At 43.1% G+C, this 13,785-nt stretch overlaps 1 protein-coding gene across 5 annotated transcripts in view; it reads left to right on the top strand.

Moving 5' to 3' along the window:
• LOC110499553 (ribosome-binding protein 1) overlaps positions 1 to 13,785 on the top strand; it is a 41,844-nt gene that overhangs the window by 17,727 nt on the left and 10,332 nt on the right. For 2 of the 5 annotated variants that reach the window (XM_036956338.1, XM_036956339.1), the window contains exons 10-24: positions 7,625 to 7,742; positions 8,059 to 8,240; positions 8,690 to 8,824; positions 9,299 to 9,336; positions 9,458 to 9,569; positions 9,905 to 9,942; positions 10,281 to 10,371; positions 10,581 to 10,621; positions 10,831 to 10,966; positions 11,155 to 11,244; positions 11,512 to 11,604; positions 11,736 to 11,807; positions 12,052 to 12,123; positions 12,604 to 12,699; positions 12,842 to 12,934. In XM_036956338.1, the coding sequence (XP_036812233.1) occupies positions 7,625 to 7,742; positions 8,059 to 8,240; positions 8,690 to 8,824; positions 9,299 to 9,336; positions 9,458 to 9,569; positions 9,905 to 9,942; positions 10,281 to 10,371; positions 10,581 to 10,621; positions 10,831 to 10,966; positions 11,155 to 11,244; positions 11,512 to 11,604; positions 11,736 to 11,807; positions 12,052 to 12,123; positions 12,604 to 12,699; positions 12,842 to 12,934 (1,407 nt within the window). Of the gene's footprint in view, positions 1 to 7,624; positions 7,743 to 8,058; positions 8,241 to 8,612; positions 8,648 to 8,689; positions 8,825 to 9,298; positions 9,337 to 9,457; positions 9,570 to 9,904; positions 9,943 to 10,280; positions 10,372 to 10,580; positions 10,622 to 10,830; positions 10,967 to 11,154; positions 11,245 to 11,511; positions 11,605 to 11,735; positions 11,808 to 12,051; positions 12,124 to 12,603; positions 12,700 to 12,841; positions 12,935 to 13,785 lie in introns of all 5 variants that reach the window. The other 3 variants (XM_036956342.1, XM_036956341.1, XM_036956340.1) reach the window with 3 other exon arrangements.

Genomic DNA, 13,785 nt, shown 5'->3' with positions numbered 1-13,785 from the left:
TATAAAACCTGACTCCGTTACACCAATTTTTTTTTATTTTATTTTACCTTTATTTTACTAGGCAAGTAATTTAAGAACAAATTCTTATTTTCAATGACGGCCTGGGAACAGTGGGTTAACTGCCTCTTCAGGGGCAGAACGACAGATTTGTCAGCTCGGGGATTCGAACTTGCAACCTTTCTAGTCCAACGCTCTAACCACTAGGCTACCCTGCCAATCCTGTCAGGAGGAACGGGCCAAAATTCACCCAACTTATTGTGGGAAGCTTGGGAAGGCTACCAGCAATGTTTGACCCAAGTTAAACAATTTAAAGGCAATGCTATCAAATACTAATTGAGTGTATGTAAACTTCTGACCCACTGGAAATGTGATGAAAGAAATAAAAGCTGAAATGAATCATTCTCTCTACTATTATTCTGACATTTCACATTCTTAAAATAAAGTGGTGATCCTAACTGACCCAATACAGGGGATTTTTTACTAGGATTAAATGTCAGGAATTGTGAAAAACTGAGTTTAAATGTATTTGGCTAAGGTGTATGTAAACGTCTGACTTCAACTGTAGGTCCTGGATGTCAGGAAGCTTGGCCCCAGTGATGTGCTGGGCCGTACGCACTACCCTCTGTAGCGCCTTATGGTCAGAGGCTGAGCAGTTGCCATACCATACAACCGGTCAGGATGCTCTCTGGTGCAGCTGTAGAACCTTTTGAGGATCTGGGGACCCATGCCAAATGTCGACATTAACGGGGGCCTGTTCGACCCACCTTTTCCTGTAGTCTACGATCAGCTCCTTTGTCTTTCTCACATTGAGGGAGAGGTTGTTCTCCTGGCACCACACTGCCAGTTCTCTGACCACCTCCCTATAGGCTGTCTCATCATTGTCGGTGATCAGGCCTACCACTTGTTGTCAGCAAACGTATTGATGGTGTTGGAGTCACGTTTGGCCACGCAGTCGTGGGTGAACAGGGAATACAGGAGGAGACTAAGTACACCCCCCTGAGTGGCCCCTGTGTTAAGGATCAGCGTGGCAGACTATTCTTACCACCTGGCATGGCCCGTCATGAAGTCCAGGATCCAGTAGGGGGAGGTGTTTAGTCCCAGAGGTCTTAGCTTAGTGATGAGCTTCGTGGGCACCATGGTGTTGAACGCTGAGCTGTAGTCAATGAACATCATTCTCACACAGGTGTTCCTTTTGTCCAGGTGAGAAAGGGCAGTGTGGAGTGCGATTTGAGATTGCATCATCTGTGGATCTGTTATGGTGGTATGCGAATTGGAGTGGGTCTATGTTGTCCGGGAGGATGCTGTTGATGTGAGCCATGACCAGCCTTTCAAAGCACTTCATGGCTACCGATGTGAGTGCTACGGGGCACTAATCATTTAGGAAGGTTACCAACGCTTTCTTGGATACAGGGCCTAAGGTAGTCTGTTTGAAACATGTAGGTATTAGACTCGGTCAGGGAGAGGTTGAATAATAATAATAATAATAATAAGTTACCCAAAAAAACGAAAAAAATTGCACAATTGTTTGGGAGAATGTAAGAAGTCAGCCATGTTCTTCGGCGCAATCTTTTGATGTCTTATTTTAGTTTATAATTTTAAACATAACGCTTTCAATTATTTGTTTTTTGATTTTCAACATCCATTATTTCACGTTCACGATTCTTACATTTTTTTATTCAATATATATCGCGTGAAATTGACTCCCTTATTATTAAGGCTGCTGACCAGCAGTTTAAAACGCTAGCACACACAGCTGTGTTAAGTACATAAGCTACATCCTAATGCAAGGGGAAGCAAAGTACAGCCCACGGGCTGTATCCGGCCCGCTGGGCACTTCAATCCGGCCCCCGATACATTTTTTTTAATATATTTTTTTCTCCCCAATTTTGTGGTATCCAATTGGTAGTTACAGTCTTGTCCCATCGCTGCAACTCCAGTATGGACTCGGGAGAGGCGAAGGTCGAGAGCTGTGCGTCCTCAGAAACCAGCCAAGCCACACTGCTTCTTGACACAATGCCCGCTTAATCCGGAAACCAGCCGCAACAATGTGTCAGAGGAAACACTGTGCACCTGGCGACCCCAGGCTGTGTCACTGCCCTCGGCCAGCAACAGGAGTTGCTAGTGCGCAATGGAACAAGGAAATCCCGTCCTGCCAAACCCTCTCCTAACCCGGATGACGCTGGGCCAATTGTGCGCCAGCTGTGACACAGCCTGGGATCGAACCTGGGTCTGTAGACCGCTGCGCCATTCTGGAGTCCCCCGCATATTGATTTTAACAATTGGTCTGCAGCCCCCCGATGTGGCCCTGAAGCCAAAAGGTTTGCCCTCCCCTGTCCTAATGGAATGATGTTTATCATGGGTACATTAGCTACATCCTAGTGGAATGCTGTTTATCATGGGTACATTAGCTACATCCTAATGGAATGCTGTTTATCATGGGTACATTAGCTACATCCTAATGGAATGCTGTTTATCATGGGTACATTAGCTACATCCTAGTGGAATGCTGTTTATCATGGGTACATTAGCTACATCCTAATGGAATGCTGTTTATCATGGGTACATTAGCTACATCCTAGTGGAATGCTGTTTATCGTGGGTACATTAGCTACATCCTAGTGGAATGCTGTTTATCATGGGTACATTAGCTACATCCTAGTGGAATGCTGTTTATCATGGGTACATTAGCTACATCCTAGTGGAATGCTGTTTATCGTGGGTACATTAGCTACATCCTAGTGGAATGCTGTTTATCATGGGTACATTAGCTACATCCTAGTGGAATGCTGTTTATCGTGGGTACATTAGCTACATCCTAGTGGAATGCTGTTTATCGTGGGTACATTAGCTACATCCTAATGGAATGCTGTTTATCATGGGTACATTAGCTACATCCTAATGGAATGCTGTTTATCATGGGTACATTAGCTACATCCTAGTGGAATGCTGTTTATCATGGGTACATTAGCTACATCCTAATGGAATGCTGTTTATCGTGGATACATTAGCTACATCCTAGTGGAATGCTGTTTATCGTGGGTACATTAGCTACATCCTAGTGGAATGCTGTTTATCATGGGTACATTAGCTACATCCTAGTGGAATGCTGTTTATCGTGGGTACATTAGCTACATCCTGATGGAATGCTGTTTATCATGGGATCCATCCAACCCAGCTGTGTTTAGTACATTAGCTACATCCTAATGGAATGCTGTTTATCGTGGGTACATTAGCTACATCCTAATGGAATGCTGTTTATCATGGGTACATTAGCTACATCCTAATGGAATGCTGTTTATCATGGGTACATTAGCTACATCCTAGTGGAATGCTGTTTATCATGGGTACATTAGCTACATCCTAATGGAATGCTGTTTATCATGGGTACATTAGCTACATCCTAGTGGAATGCTGTTTATCGTGGGTACATTAGCTACATCCTAATGGAATGCTGTTTATCATGGGTACATTAGCTACATCCTAGTGGAATGCTGTTTATCGTGGGATCCATCCAACCCAGCTGTGTTTAGTACATTAGCTACATCCTAGTGGAATGCTGTTTATCGTGGGTACATTAGCTACATCCTAATGGAATGCTGTTTATCATGGGTACATTAGCTACATCCTAGTGGAATGCTGTTTATCATGGGTACATTAGCTACATCCTAATGGAATGCTGTTTATCATGGGATCCATCCAACCCAGCTGTGTTTAGTACATTAGCTACATCCTAGTGGAATGCTGTTTATCGTGGGTACATTAGCTACATCCTAATGGAATGCTGTTTATCATGGGTACATTAGCTAAATCCTAATGGAATGCTGTTTATCATGGGTACATTAGCTACATCCTAATGGAATGCTGTTTATCATGGGTACATTAGCTACATCCTAGTGGAATGCTGTTTATCATGGGTACATTAGCTACATCCTAGTGGAATGCTGTTTATCGTGGGTACATTAGCTACATCCTAGTGGAATGCTGTTTATCGTGGGTACATTAGCTACATCCTAGTGGAATGCTGTTTATCATGGGTACATTAGCTACATCCTAATGGAATGCTGTTTATCATGGGTACATTAGCTACATCCTAGTGGAATGCTGTTTATCATGGGTACATTAGCTACATCCTAATGGAATGCTGTTTATCGTGGATACATTAGCTACATCCTAGTGGAATGCTGTTTATCGTGGGTACATTAGCTACATCCTAGTGGAATGCTGTTTATCATGGGTACATTAGCTACATCCAAGTGGATTGCTGTTTATCGTGGGTACATTAGCTACATCCTGATGGAATGCTGTTTATCATGGGATCCATCCAACCCAGCTGTGTTTAGTACATTAGCTACATCCTAATGGAATGCTGTTTATCGTGGGTACATTAGCTACATCCTAATGGAATGCTGTTTATCATGGGTACATTAGCTACATCCTAGTGGAATGCTGTTTATCATGGGTACATTAGCTACATCCTAATGGAATGCTGTTTATCATGGGTACATTAGCTACATCCTAGTGGAATGCTGTTTATCGTGGGTACATTAGCTACATCCTAATGGAATGCTGTTTATCATGGGTACATTAGCTACATCCTAGTGGAATGCTGTTTATCGTGGGATCCATCCAACCCAGCTGTGTTTAGTACATTAGCTACATCCTAGTGGAATGCTGTTTATCGTGGGTACATTAGCTACATCCTAATGGAATGCTGTTTATCATGGGTACATTAGCTACATCCTAGTGGAATGCTGTTTATCATGGGTACATTAGCTACATCCTAGTGGAATGCTGTTTATCGTGGGATCCATCCAACCCAGCTGTGTTTAGTACATTAGCTACATCCTAGTGGAATGCTGTTTATCGTGGGTACATTAGCTACATCCTAATGGAATGCTGTTTATCATGGGTACATTAGCTACATCCTAGTGGAATGCTGTTTATCATGGGTACATTAGCTACATCCTAGTGGAATGCTGTTTATCATGGGTACATTAGCTACATCCTAGTGGAATGCTGTTTATCATGGGTACATTAGCTACATCCTAATGGAATGCTGTTTATCATGGGTACATTAGCTACATCCTAATGGAATGCTGTTTATCATGGGTACATTAGCTACATCCTAGTGGAATGCTGTTTATCATGGGTACATTAGCTACATCCTAATGGAATGCTGTTTATCATGGGTACATTAGCTACATCCTAGTGGAATGCTGTTTATCGTGGGTACATTAGCTACATCCTAATGGAATGCTGTTTATCATGGGTACATTAGCTACATCCTAGTGGAATGCTGTTTATCGTGGGATCCATCCAACCCAGCTGTGTTTAGTACATTAGCTACATCCTAGTGGAATGCTGTTTATCGTGGGTACATTAGCTACATCCTAATGGAATGCTGTTTATCATGGGTACATTAGCTACATCCTAGTGGAATGCTGTTTATCATGGGTACATTAGCTACATCCTAATGGAATGCTGTTTATCATGGGATCCATCCAACCCAGCTGTGTTTAGTACATTAGCTACATCCTAGTGGAATGCTGTTTATCGTGGGTACATTAGCTACATCCTAATGGAATGCTGTTTATCATGGGTACATTAGCTACATCCTAGTGGAATGCTGTTTATCATGGGTACATTAGCTACATCCTAATGGAATGCTGTTTATCATGGGTACATTAGCTACATCCTAATGGAATGCTGTTTATCATGGGTACATTAGCTACATCCTAGTGGAATGCTGTTTATCATGGGTACATTAGCTACATCCTAGTGGAATGCTGTTTATCGTGGGTACATTAGCTACATCCTAGTGGAATGCTGTTTATCGTGGGTACATTAGCTACATCCTAGTGGAATGCTGTTTATCATGGGTACATTAGCTACATCCTAATGGAATGCTGTTTATCATGGGTACATTAGCTACATCCTAGTGGAATGCTGTTTATCATGGGTACATTAGCTACATCCTAATGGAATGCTGTTTATCGTGGATACATTAGCTACATCCTAGTGGAATGCTGTTTATCGTGGGTACATTAGCTACATCCTAGTGGAATGCTGTTTATCATGGGTACATTAGCTACATCCAAGTGGATTGCTGTTTATCGTGGGTACATTAGCTACATCCTGATGGAATGCTGTTTATCATGGGATCCATCCAACCCAGCTGTGTTTAGTACATTAGCTACATCCTAATGGAATGCTGTTTATCGTGGGTACATTAGCTACATCCTAATGGAATGCTGTTTATCATGGGTACATTAGCTACATCCTAATGGAATGCTGTTTATCATGGGTACATTAGCTACATCCTAGTGGAATGCTGTTTATCATGGGTACATTAGCTACATCCTAATGGAATGCTGTTTATCATGGGTACATTAGCTACATCCTAGTGGAATGCTGTTTATCGTGGGTACATTAGCTACATCCTAATGGAATGCTGTTTATCATGGGTACATTAGCTACATCCTAGTGGAATGCTGTTTATCGTGGGATCCATCCAACCCAGCTGTGTTTAGTACATTAGCTACATCCTAGTGGAATGCTGTTTATCGTGGGTACATTAGCTACATCCTAATGGAATGCTGTTTATCATGGGTACATTAGCTACATCCTAGTGGAATGCTGTTTATCATGGGTACATTAGCTACATCCTAGTGGAATGCTGTTTATCATGGGTACATTAGCTACATCCTAGTGGAATGCTGTTTATCATGGGTACATTAGCTACATCCTAATGGAATGCTGTTTATCATGGGTACATTAGCTACATCCTAATGGAATGCTGTTTATCATGGGTACATTAGCTACATCCTAGTGGAATGCTGTTTATCATGGGTACATTAGCTACATCCTAATGGAATGCTGTTTATCATGGGTACATTAGCTACATCCTAATGGAATGCTGTTTATCATGGGTACATTAGCTACATCCTAGTGGAATGCTGTTTATCGTAATGTGTGGAGTCTTTTACTTGACGGTCAATACTTAATGTTTAATCATTTTAACTCTGATCTCTTCTTGTACCAGCCCTGAAGTTTATCATCAGAATGTTAATCATTTTGACTATGATCTCTTCTTGTACCAGCCCGGAAGTTTATCATCAGAATGTTATGTAATTAAAGGGCCTATCAGTGAACTTATACACTCCATACCCTTTACACCATGCCTGTATCCTTATCCGTCTGTTTTGCGCTCGCTCTCTTTTGCTCGTCAGTTTTTTTTATAGTTCCTATTAACTCTGTTGCTGGACAATGTGGTAGAGATATTGTATTTATCCTCTGCTGCCCTCTGGTGGTGAGTAAGGTGTGCACCCTCCGTCCATAATCAGGCAGGCCATGCAGATACAGTAGCGAGACCATAATAAGTAGAGGCCCAGTCGGTACAGATCGGCAACGCCAAGGGTCGTTGATTCAATTCCCAATGGGACCACCCATGTGTAAAAATGTATTCACGCGTGACTAAGTTGCTTTGGATAAAATTTTCAGCTAAATGGCATAAGATGGATGCCATAACTTACTTCGGTGACAGCGTGCTCAGGGTATCACAGAATACTATCTGCAGTGTGACAGCATGCTCAGGGTATTACAGAATACTATCTATGTCGATCAGGCCAGTCATGCTGAGAGTGAACAGGAGCTGCAGAGGAGGCTGGAGGAGGTCAGTGAGGAGCTGAGGAGTTCTCAGAGGACCCTGGAGAAAGCCCAGCAGGATGCTACCACCCTTTCAGGTAAAGTATTATTCACGTTTCAGCCATGTTTCTTCAAATTCCAGTGGACTAACGGGACATGAAACGAAAGTGCTCCATTGAAGTCCATGTAAACTCGTTCTGAAACTTACCTCAAGTTCGACCTTAATGTATTTGGATGATTTAATAAGCTGACCAACGGAAACAAATCAGAGCACCTATAGTCACGTTATTTTTCACTGACGATCTTAACCTACATTTATTTTATTCTTTAAAATTGCAGGTGAAATAAGGTATTTTTTGACTATTGATTAAAAACAATGTTGATCGTTTGTAGCGCTGTCTGCTGTCCCTCCAGATCTCCAGGTCCATCTGGGCAGTGTAGAGGATGATCTGAAGGAACGTGGGGCCCAGCTGGAGGCCCTCACAGCCCAGCTGGAGCAGACTGAGCTGGAGAAGGCACAGCTGGAGGACCAGGTGGGATCCATTAATGTACTTCTCGAGGCCAGCCAGAACAGAGACGAGAATGAGGACTTGGAGGTGAGTTATCAGATTAGATATTATGATATTGTTTAGGTAGGAGCCTAGACTGCTCCCAACCAGCACTTGCACACTGCACGAGCCAGTCCTTAGTAGTGGCAGAGTATTAAAACCCATAGACTCAACATGAATTTACTTCCTGTAAACATCCACGATGAAGACTCAGAGCACCGTCAATGAGAGAGTGGCAAATTCATTCAAAGTATTTGTAGGAAGTAATCACAAGTGTGGAGTGTCTGTTTCCAAACCTCTCTGGGGCTAGTAAGCATTATCTTGTCCTGAGATGGCGTGGAGGTGGAAACCATGTTATCCACTGTTCTTCTTGATCCACTGCTAAAGATTTCTGAATTTATGTTTGTTTATGTGTTGTAGGATAACTCCACTGAGTTGGAACGGCTAAAGATCAGGTACTTTCTGATCTGTCCCTCCATAATTCTCTCTCTATATAGATGTGGAGTTGGTCTTTTCTCAACAACACCAATCATTTCTCTTCCAGTCTTCAAGACCGAGACGTTCAGCTGGCATCACTCCAAGAGGAGCTGAAGCAGCTCAAAGAAATGAAACAGGAGGCAGCGATGACTGCCGTAAGTATCTCAACTCTCAGACAGTCTCTGTTCTGTTGTCACTGTGCTAGTGGGATGGCCATGAACTTTGGCTAGCTGAATCGGTTATTTCTCTATTGAGTCACTAGCTGAATCGGTTATTTCTCTATTGAGTCACTAGCTGAATCGGTTATTTCTCTATTGAGTCACTAGTTGAATCGGTTATTTCTCTATTGAGTCACTAGTTGAATCGGTTATTTCTCTATTGAGTCACTCGCGGAATCGGTTATTTCTCTATTGAGTCACTAGCTGAATCGGTTATTTCTCTATTGAGTCACTAGCTGAATCGGTTATTTCTCTTGAGTCACTAGCTGTTTAGAATATTTACATGTATTTATTTAGACATGTCTAGGCAGAATTGTATCCATTGGAAAGAGCCCTCTTGTTTCCAAAGAAGGGTATTGAGAAAACTATAGATTTTGTCTTTCTTATGATCTTCTCACTCTGTCGCGACAGGAGGTCACTACAGCTGAGACCGAGCAGGCACCTAACAGGTACGTCTAGGTCCCCCCTCTACCTGTTTTAAATCCTCCGTTTGATTCAGTCACCAGCTTTGTTTAATTCTGCTATTACGTACCGGAACATTCTCATGTGTATCTCTTTTTTTTATTTTAGTGAGGACAGATGCCTGGTGGTGTCCCTTCAGGAAGAACTGAAACGGCTTAAAGAAGAGATGGAACAACTACTAAACTCTCCCGTAGCGCCCCAAAGATTTGCGCTAAAATCGGTACCATTTCTATATTTACACGACCGTTTTTCCATTATGAATATTGACATGTTCTGGTGGTTAACTTGGGTTGACATATAGCCTAGTGGTTAGAGAAGTGAGTCTGCAAAAAATATATATATCTGGCAACCAAAGGGTTGCTTATATCAAATCCTAGATGCCTTTGCCTGCCGTTATGCCCTTGAGCAAGGCACTTTACCTTCCCACCACAAGTGCTCCATGGCGCCCAGTGTGGCAGTCCCCTGCTCCAACGTGTGTGTTTTTTCCCCAGAGGGTTTGGGATAAAGCAGACCAATAGTCATCTTAATATTGAAACTTTTTTTTTTTTTTACCAGGCTGATGTCTCAGGAGAGTCTGATCAGCTACTCAATGGGTATGTTATCATTTTATTGATGGCTTGTTCCAGGGAAATAGATTTACCAGGGGACCGAACATTAGCTTGTTCCAGGGAAATAGATTTACCAGGGACAGAACATTGACCAGGGGACAGAACATTGGCTTGTTCCAGGGAAATAGATTTACCAGGGGACAGAACATTGGCTTGTTCCACAGTAATACATTTACCAGGGGACAGAACAGTGACTCGAATAGGACTGTCAGTTATAGTAGTTCTAGTCCTATGTCTTGTGCACAACTCCACAAAAAACAATCAATTCCGTACAGCTGTATTACATTGTCTAACGCTGGTTAACCATGTGCTCTTCCATCCAGTCTGGAGAAGAGTGAGAGCCAGGAATTAACACTAGAAGAGGAAGGGATTCAACTCGAAGAACAATCTGAACAGGCCCAGAGCAGCACCACTGTACGTTCCCCTTTCCTCTCCTACAGTCACCTTAGCCTGGTCTCAGGCCTGTTTGTGCTGTATAGCCAACTCCTATTGGCGTTCGGTATGACAATGACCATTAGGATTTTGGCAAGACGGCACAAACAGATCTGGTGACCAGGCTATAGTTTCCTTGCTTGTCTAACAACGTGATCTGTATCAGTGAAGGATCTGTTTTGTTGTTTCAGCAGTCGCACAACACAGCAGAACTGGCCGCGCTACAAACCAGGTACGTGGAACGTTGCTCATCACCAAACCCACTTATTATTTTGACATTTCTTTCCCTTTATGGATAATCAAAATCAAACTGGATTCAAAGTCTCTTCAAAATGGCTATACACTTTACAGTGAAACAACACAAATGAAGCAATATGGGATTCTGGCTCTTCCAAAGAAAAATGAAACTAAACTGTTTCTGTCCCCTTGGTTCTTCATTAGTCTGGCAGAGAGAGAAGCTATGATGAAATCACTACGAGAGGAGCTAAGGGAAGCCAGGGACCAATCACAGAAGGTACAGGAGATCCTCGCTCAGGTCCAGCAGAGCCAAGAGTCCCAGCCGAGCACAGAGCTGCCGGTAAGACTGAGCCATAATAAATGATTATTGATTGGTCTGGTCTGACAGAAGTCATGGTTATGTAGTATGCTAACAATGTATAATGCAGTCTGTGTAGTGTCTGGTTTTTACCCTTTACCTGTAAACCAGAGCACCGAAGACAAATATAACATTTCTTGTTGGTTCTGTCTGTGGTGTTTTGATTCCAGGAGCTGTTGGAGAAACTGAAGGAGGCAGAGAACAGCCACGGGACACTGCAGGCACAGTGTGACCAGTACAGGACAGTCCTGGCTGAAACCGTAAGGACTTACACTGATACAACATGCCCAATTGGTCTATAGTCACCCGCATCTCTAAATAAACTAGAAATTTGGCCTACAGCCTTTTTACAAATAAAGACAATAGCGTGTTTGAGAGAGACAGAGGTGTGGATGGGAAATAGATTAATTTATCCCCCAACGCCTGCATCGATAAAGATGTGAAACAAAACCACCTCCTTGCATAAAAACACAAGTGTGTGAGAGCGAGTTGTGGTCTCCATGTCATGGATCTTTCTCCAACCACAGGAAGGAATGCTGACGAACCTTCAGAAGAGTGTTGAGGGGGAGGAGCTGGTGTGGAAGTCCAAGATGGCCGACTCTGAGGACCAGTTGAAGAAGGTGAAGTAGCAGTGTTTAAATTTGTACATTTTTTTTTTATATCTCCTCTCTTCTGTAATCATTGGGCATGGCTGTAGAATTGTCTCCGTTTGTGGCCCTGTTCTAAACCACACTCTCGCTACTCACACTAGGCCCTGGAACAGGTGCATACTCTGGAGGAGACTGCAGAGAGCTTGAAGACAGGAAACCAAAGCATAGAACAGGTTGAATAAATTAATTAATGTTCACCTGAAGGGGTTTATCATAATGCTTCGTGTGATATGTTTTAATATCAGGTCTGGTGTAGTGACTGTCTGGATGTTTAATTATCAGGTCTGGTGTAGTGACTGTCTGTAATTATCAGGTCTGGTGTAGTGACTGTCTGGATGTATGTTTAATTATCAGGGCTGGTATAGTGACTGATGCTGTTTTAGTAATGGACTCCTCACTCTTTCCCCCTCTCTGCAGCTGAAGGAGCAGGTGATGCTTCTGGAAGCCCAGTTGGAGAAACAGTCTGAGACGGAGGAGGAAATGGCACAGGTACACATCTACATTCGTTATGGCCCTGCAGTCAGCCTAACAGTTAGAGCTTGTCCAAATCCTCGAGCCGACCAGGTGGAAATGATGTCGCCGTGAACTTGAGCAAGGCACTTAACCCTAATTGCTCCATGGTCACCGTTGATGATGGCAGACCCTAACCCCACTCTCCGATGGTGTCGCTCAGGGTGTTGGGATATGCAAAAAAAAAACATTTTCCTGTGTGTGTGTGTGTGTGTGTGAAATAGGACACATACAGGCACCCACCAAACATATTATTATTATATAGACCATAGATGGGTACACCAGTTATACACATCAACATTCATATAGTAGAAACAGTCACCGGTACACTGGAAAAACATAATCTGATATGACAAGGCTGTTTTGTGTTCTGTCTCACTAAATCGCATGGCTGATAGTGAGTGACCATAGAATGTAATACATTACGGAGTCTGTCTGTTCTGTGTGTCTGTTCTCCAGTTGAAGAAGCTGCTGTCAGAGTCTCAGAGCCAGCTGGAGTCGGCCCAGACGCAGGCCCAGACGCAGGCCCAGACGCACAGGGAAGAGCTGGCTACGGTAAGTGTGAGTGCGCACCTGTTTCCTGTGGTCCTGACCCGAACATCAGCGGGTCGCCAGTGGAGGTCAACTTAGTGCGTATCAGTTTGTGTATCCCAGTTCTCTCCCTCTTGTCCCTAACCCCTGGAGCTTCCTGTTCCAGGTCAGAGGTCAGCTGAGTGAGGCGACGGAGCACGCTCAGAGCCAGAAGGCGGTCCCTGAGGCCGGGGCACAGAACGGACAATCGGAGCCAGAGGTCAGGATGCATCGGAGGTTATAGGTCATGGGGCGTCCTTTTACTGCCGGTCTGCTCTGCTGGAAGGTCCTGGAAACTGGTCGCTACCACAATAATATAGTCATCAGAACAGTCTAGTTAGGAAGGTGCTGCTGCTGGCTTTCAGACCCACATCAACCAGTTAGCAAACGGTTCCATTTTGTTCCAAATTGTAAAAATGATGTGACCAATAGAAATGATTATGCATGCATACACAGAATGGGCTTTTAAAATGTTTATTAAGAGATGAATTGAAATGTGAAACAATAAATGGCAAGCCTATCGTCCACACAGCTAAAAGGCTATATTACTATGACAACTACTGTAATGAAGCAGCCAAAGAAAAGGACATTTGTGGGAAAATACTGTTCGGGAAAAAAACTAATGATGTTAGCGGCTTCATGTGACGGAGATATTTTTAAAAAAAACATGGAGGGGGAATCTAAAGATGCAACAACTAGGCTGGGCGGCAGGGTAGCCTAGTGGTTAGAGCGTTGGACTAGTAACCGGAAGGTTGCAAGTTCAAATCCCCGAGCTGACAAGATACAAATCTGTCGTTCTGCCCCTGAACAAGGCAGTTAACCCACTAGGCCACTAGGCCGTCATTGAAAATAAGAATTTGTTCTTAACTGGCTTGCCTCGTTAATATGACCCGGATGGTGCCTTTTTGTCTTCTGGACAACGAAAGAAACTTAATTATGAAAACCAGTAGAAGAAAAATCCTGGTTTCAACGTCTTTATAAAATACAAATAATTGCCTCCACGTTTCTATGGTGTGATTTTTGACTTTGAAGCAAAAGGTGAGACATTTCTCATCATATGAAGTAAAAAAA

This window comes from Oncorhynchus mykiss, chromosome 20 (assembly GCF_013265735.2).
Source record: "Oncorhynchus mykiss isolate Arlee chromosome 20, USDA_OmykA_1.1, whole genome shotgun sequence".
NCBI classification, from domain to species: Eukaryota; Metazoa; Chordata; class Actinopteri; order Salmoniformes; family Salmonidae; genus Oncorhynchus; species Oncorhynchus mykiss.
The sequence above is the reverse complement of the archived record's forward strand: the minus strand, read 5'-3'. Positions and strand labels throughout refer to the sequence as shown.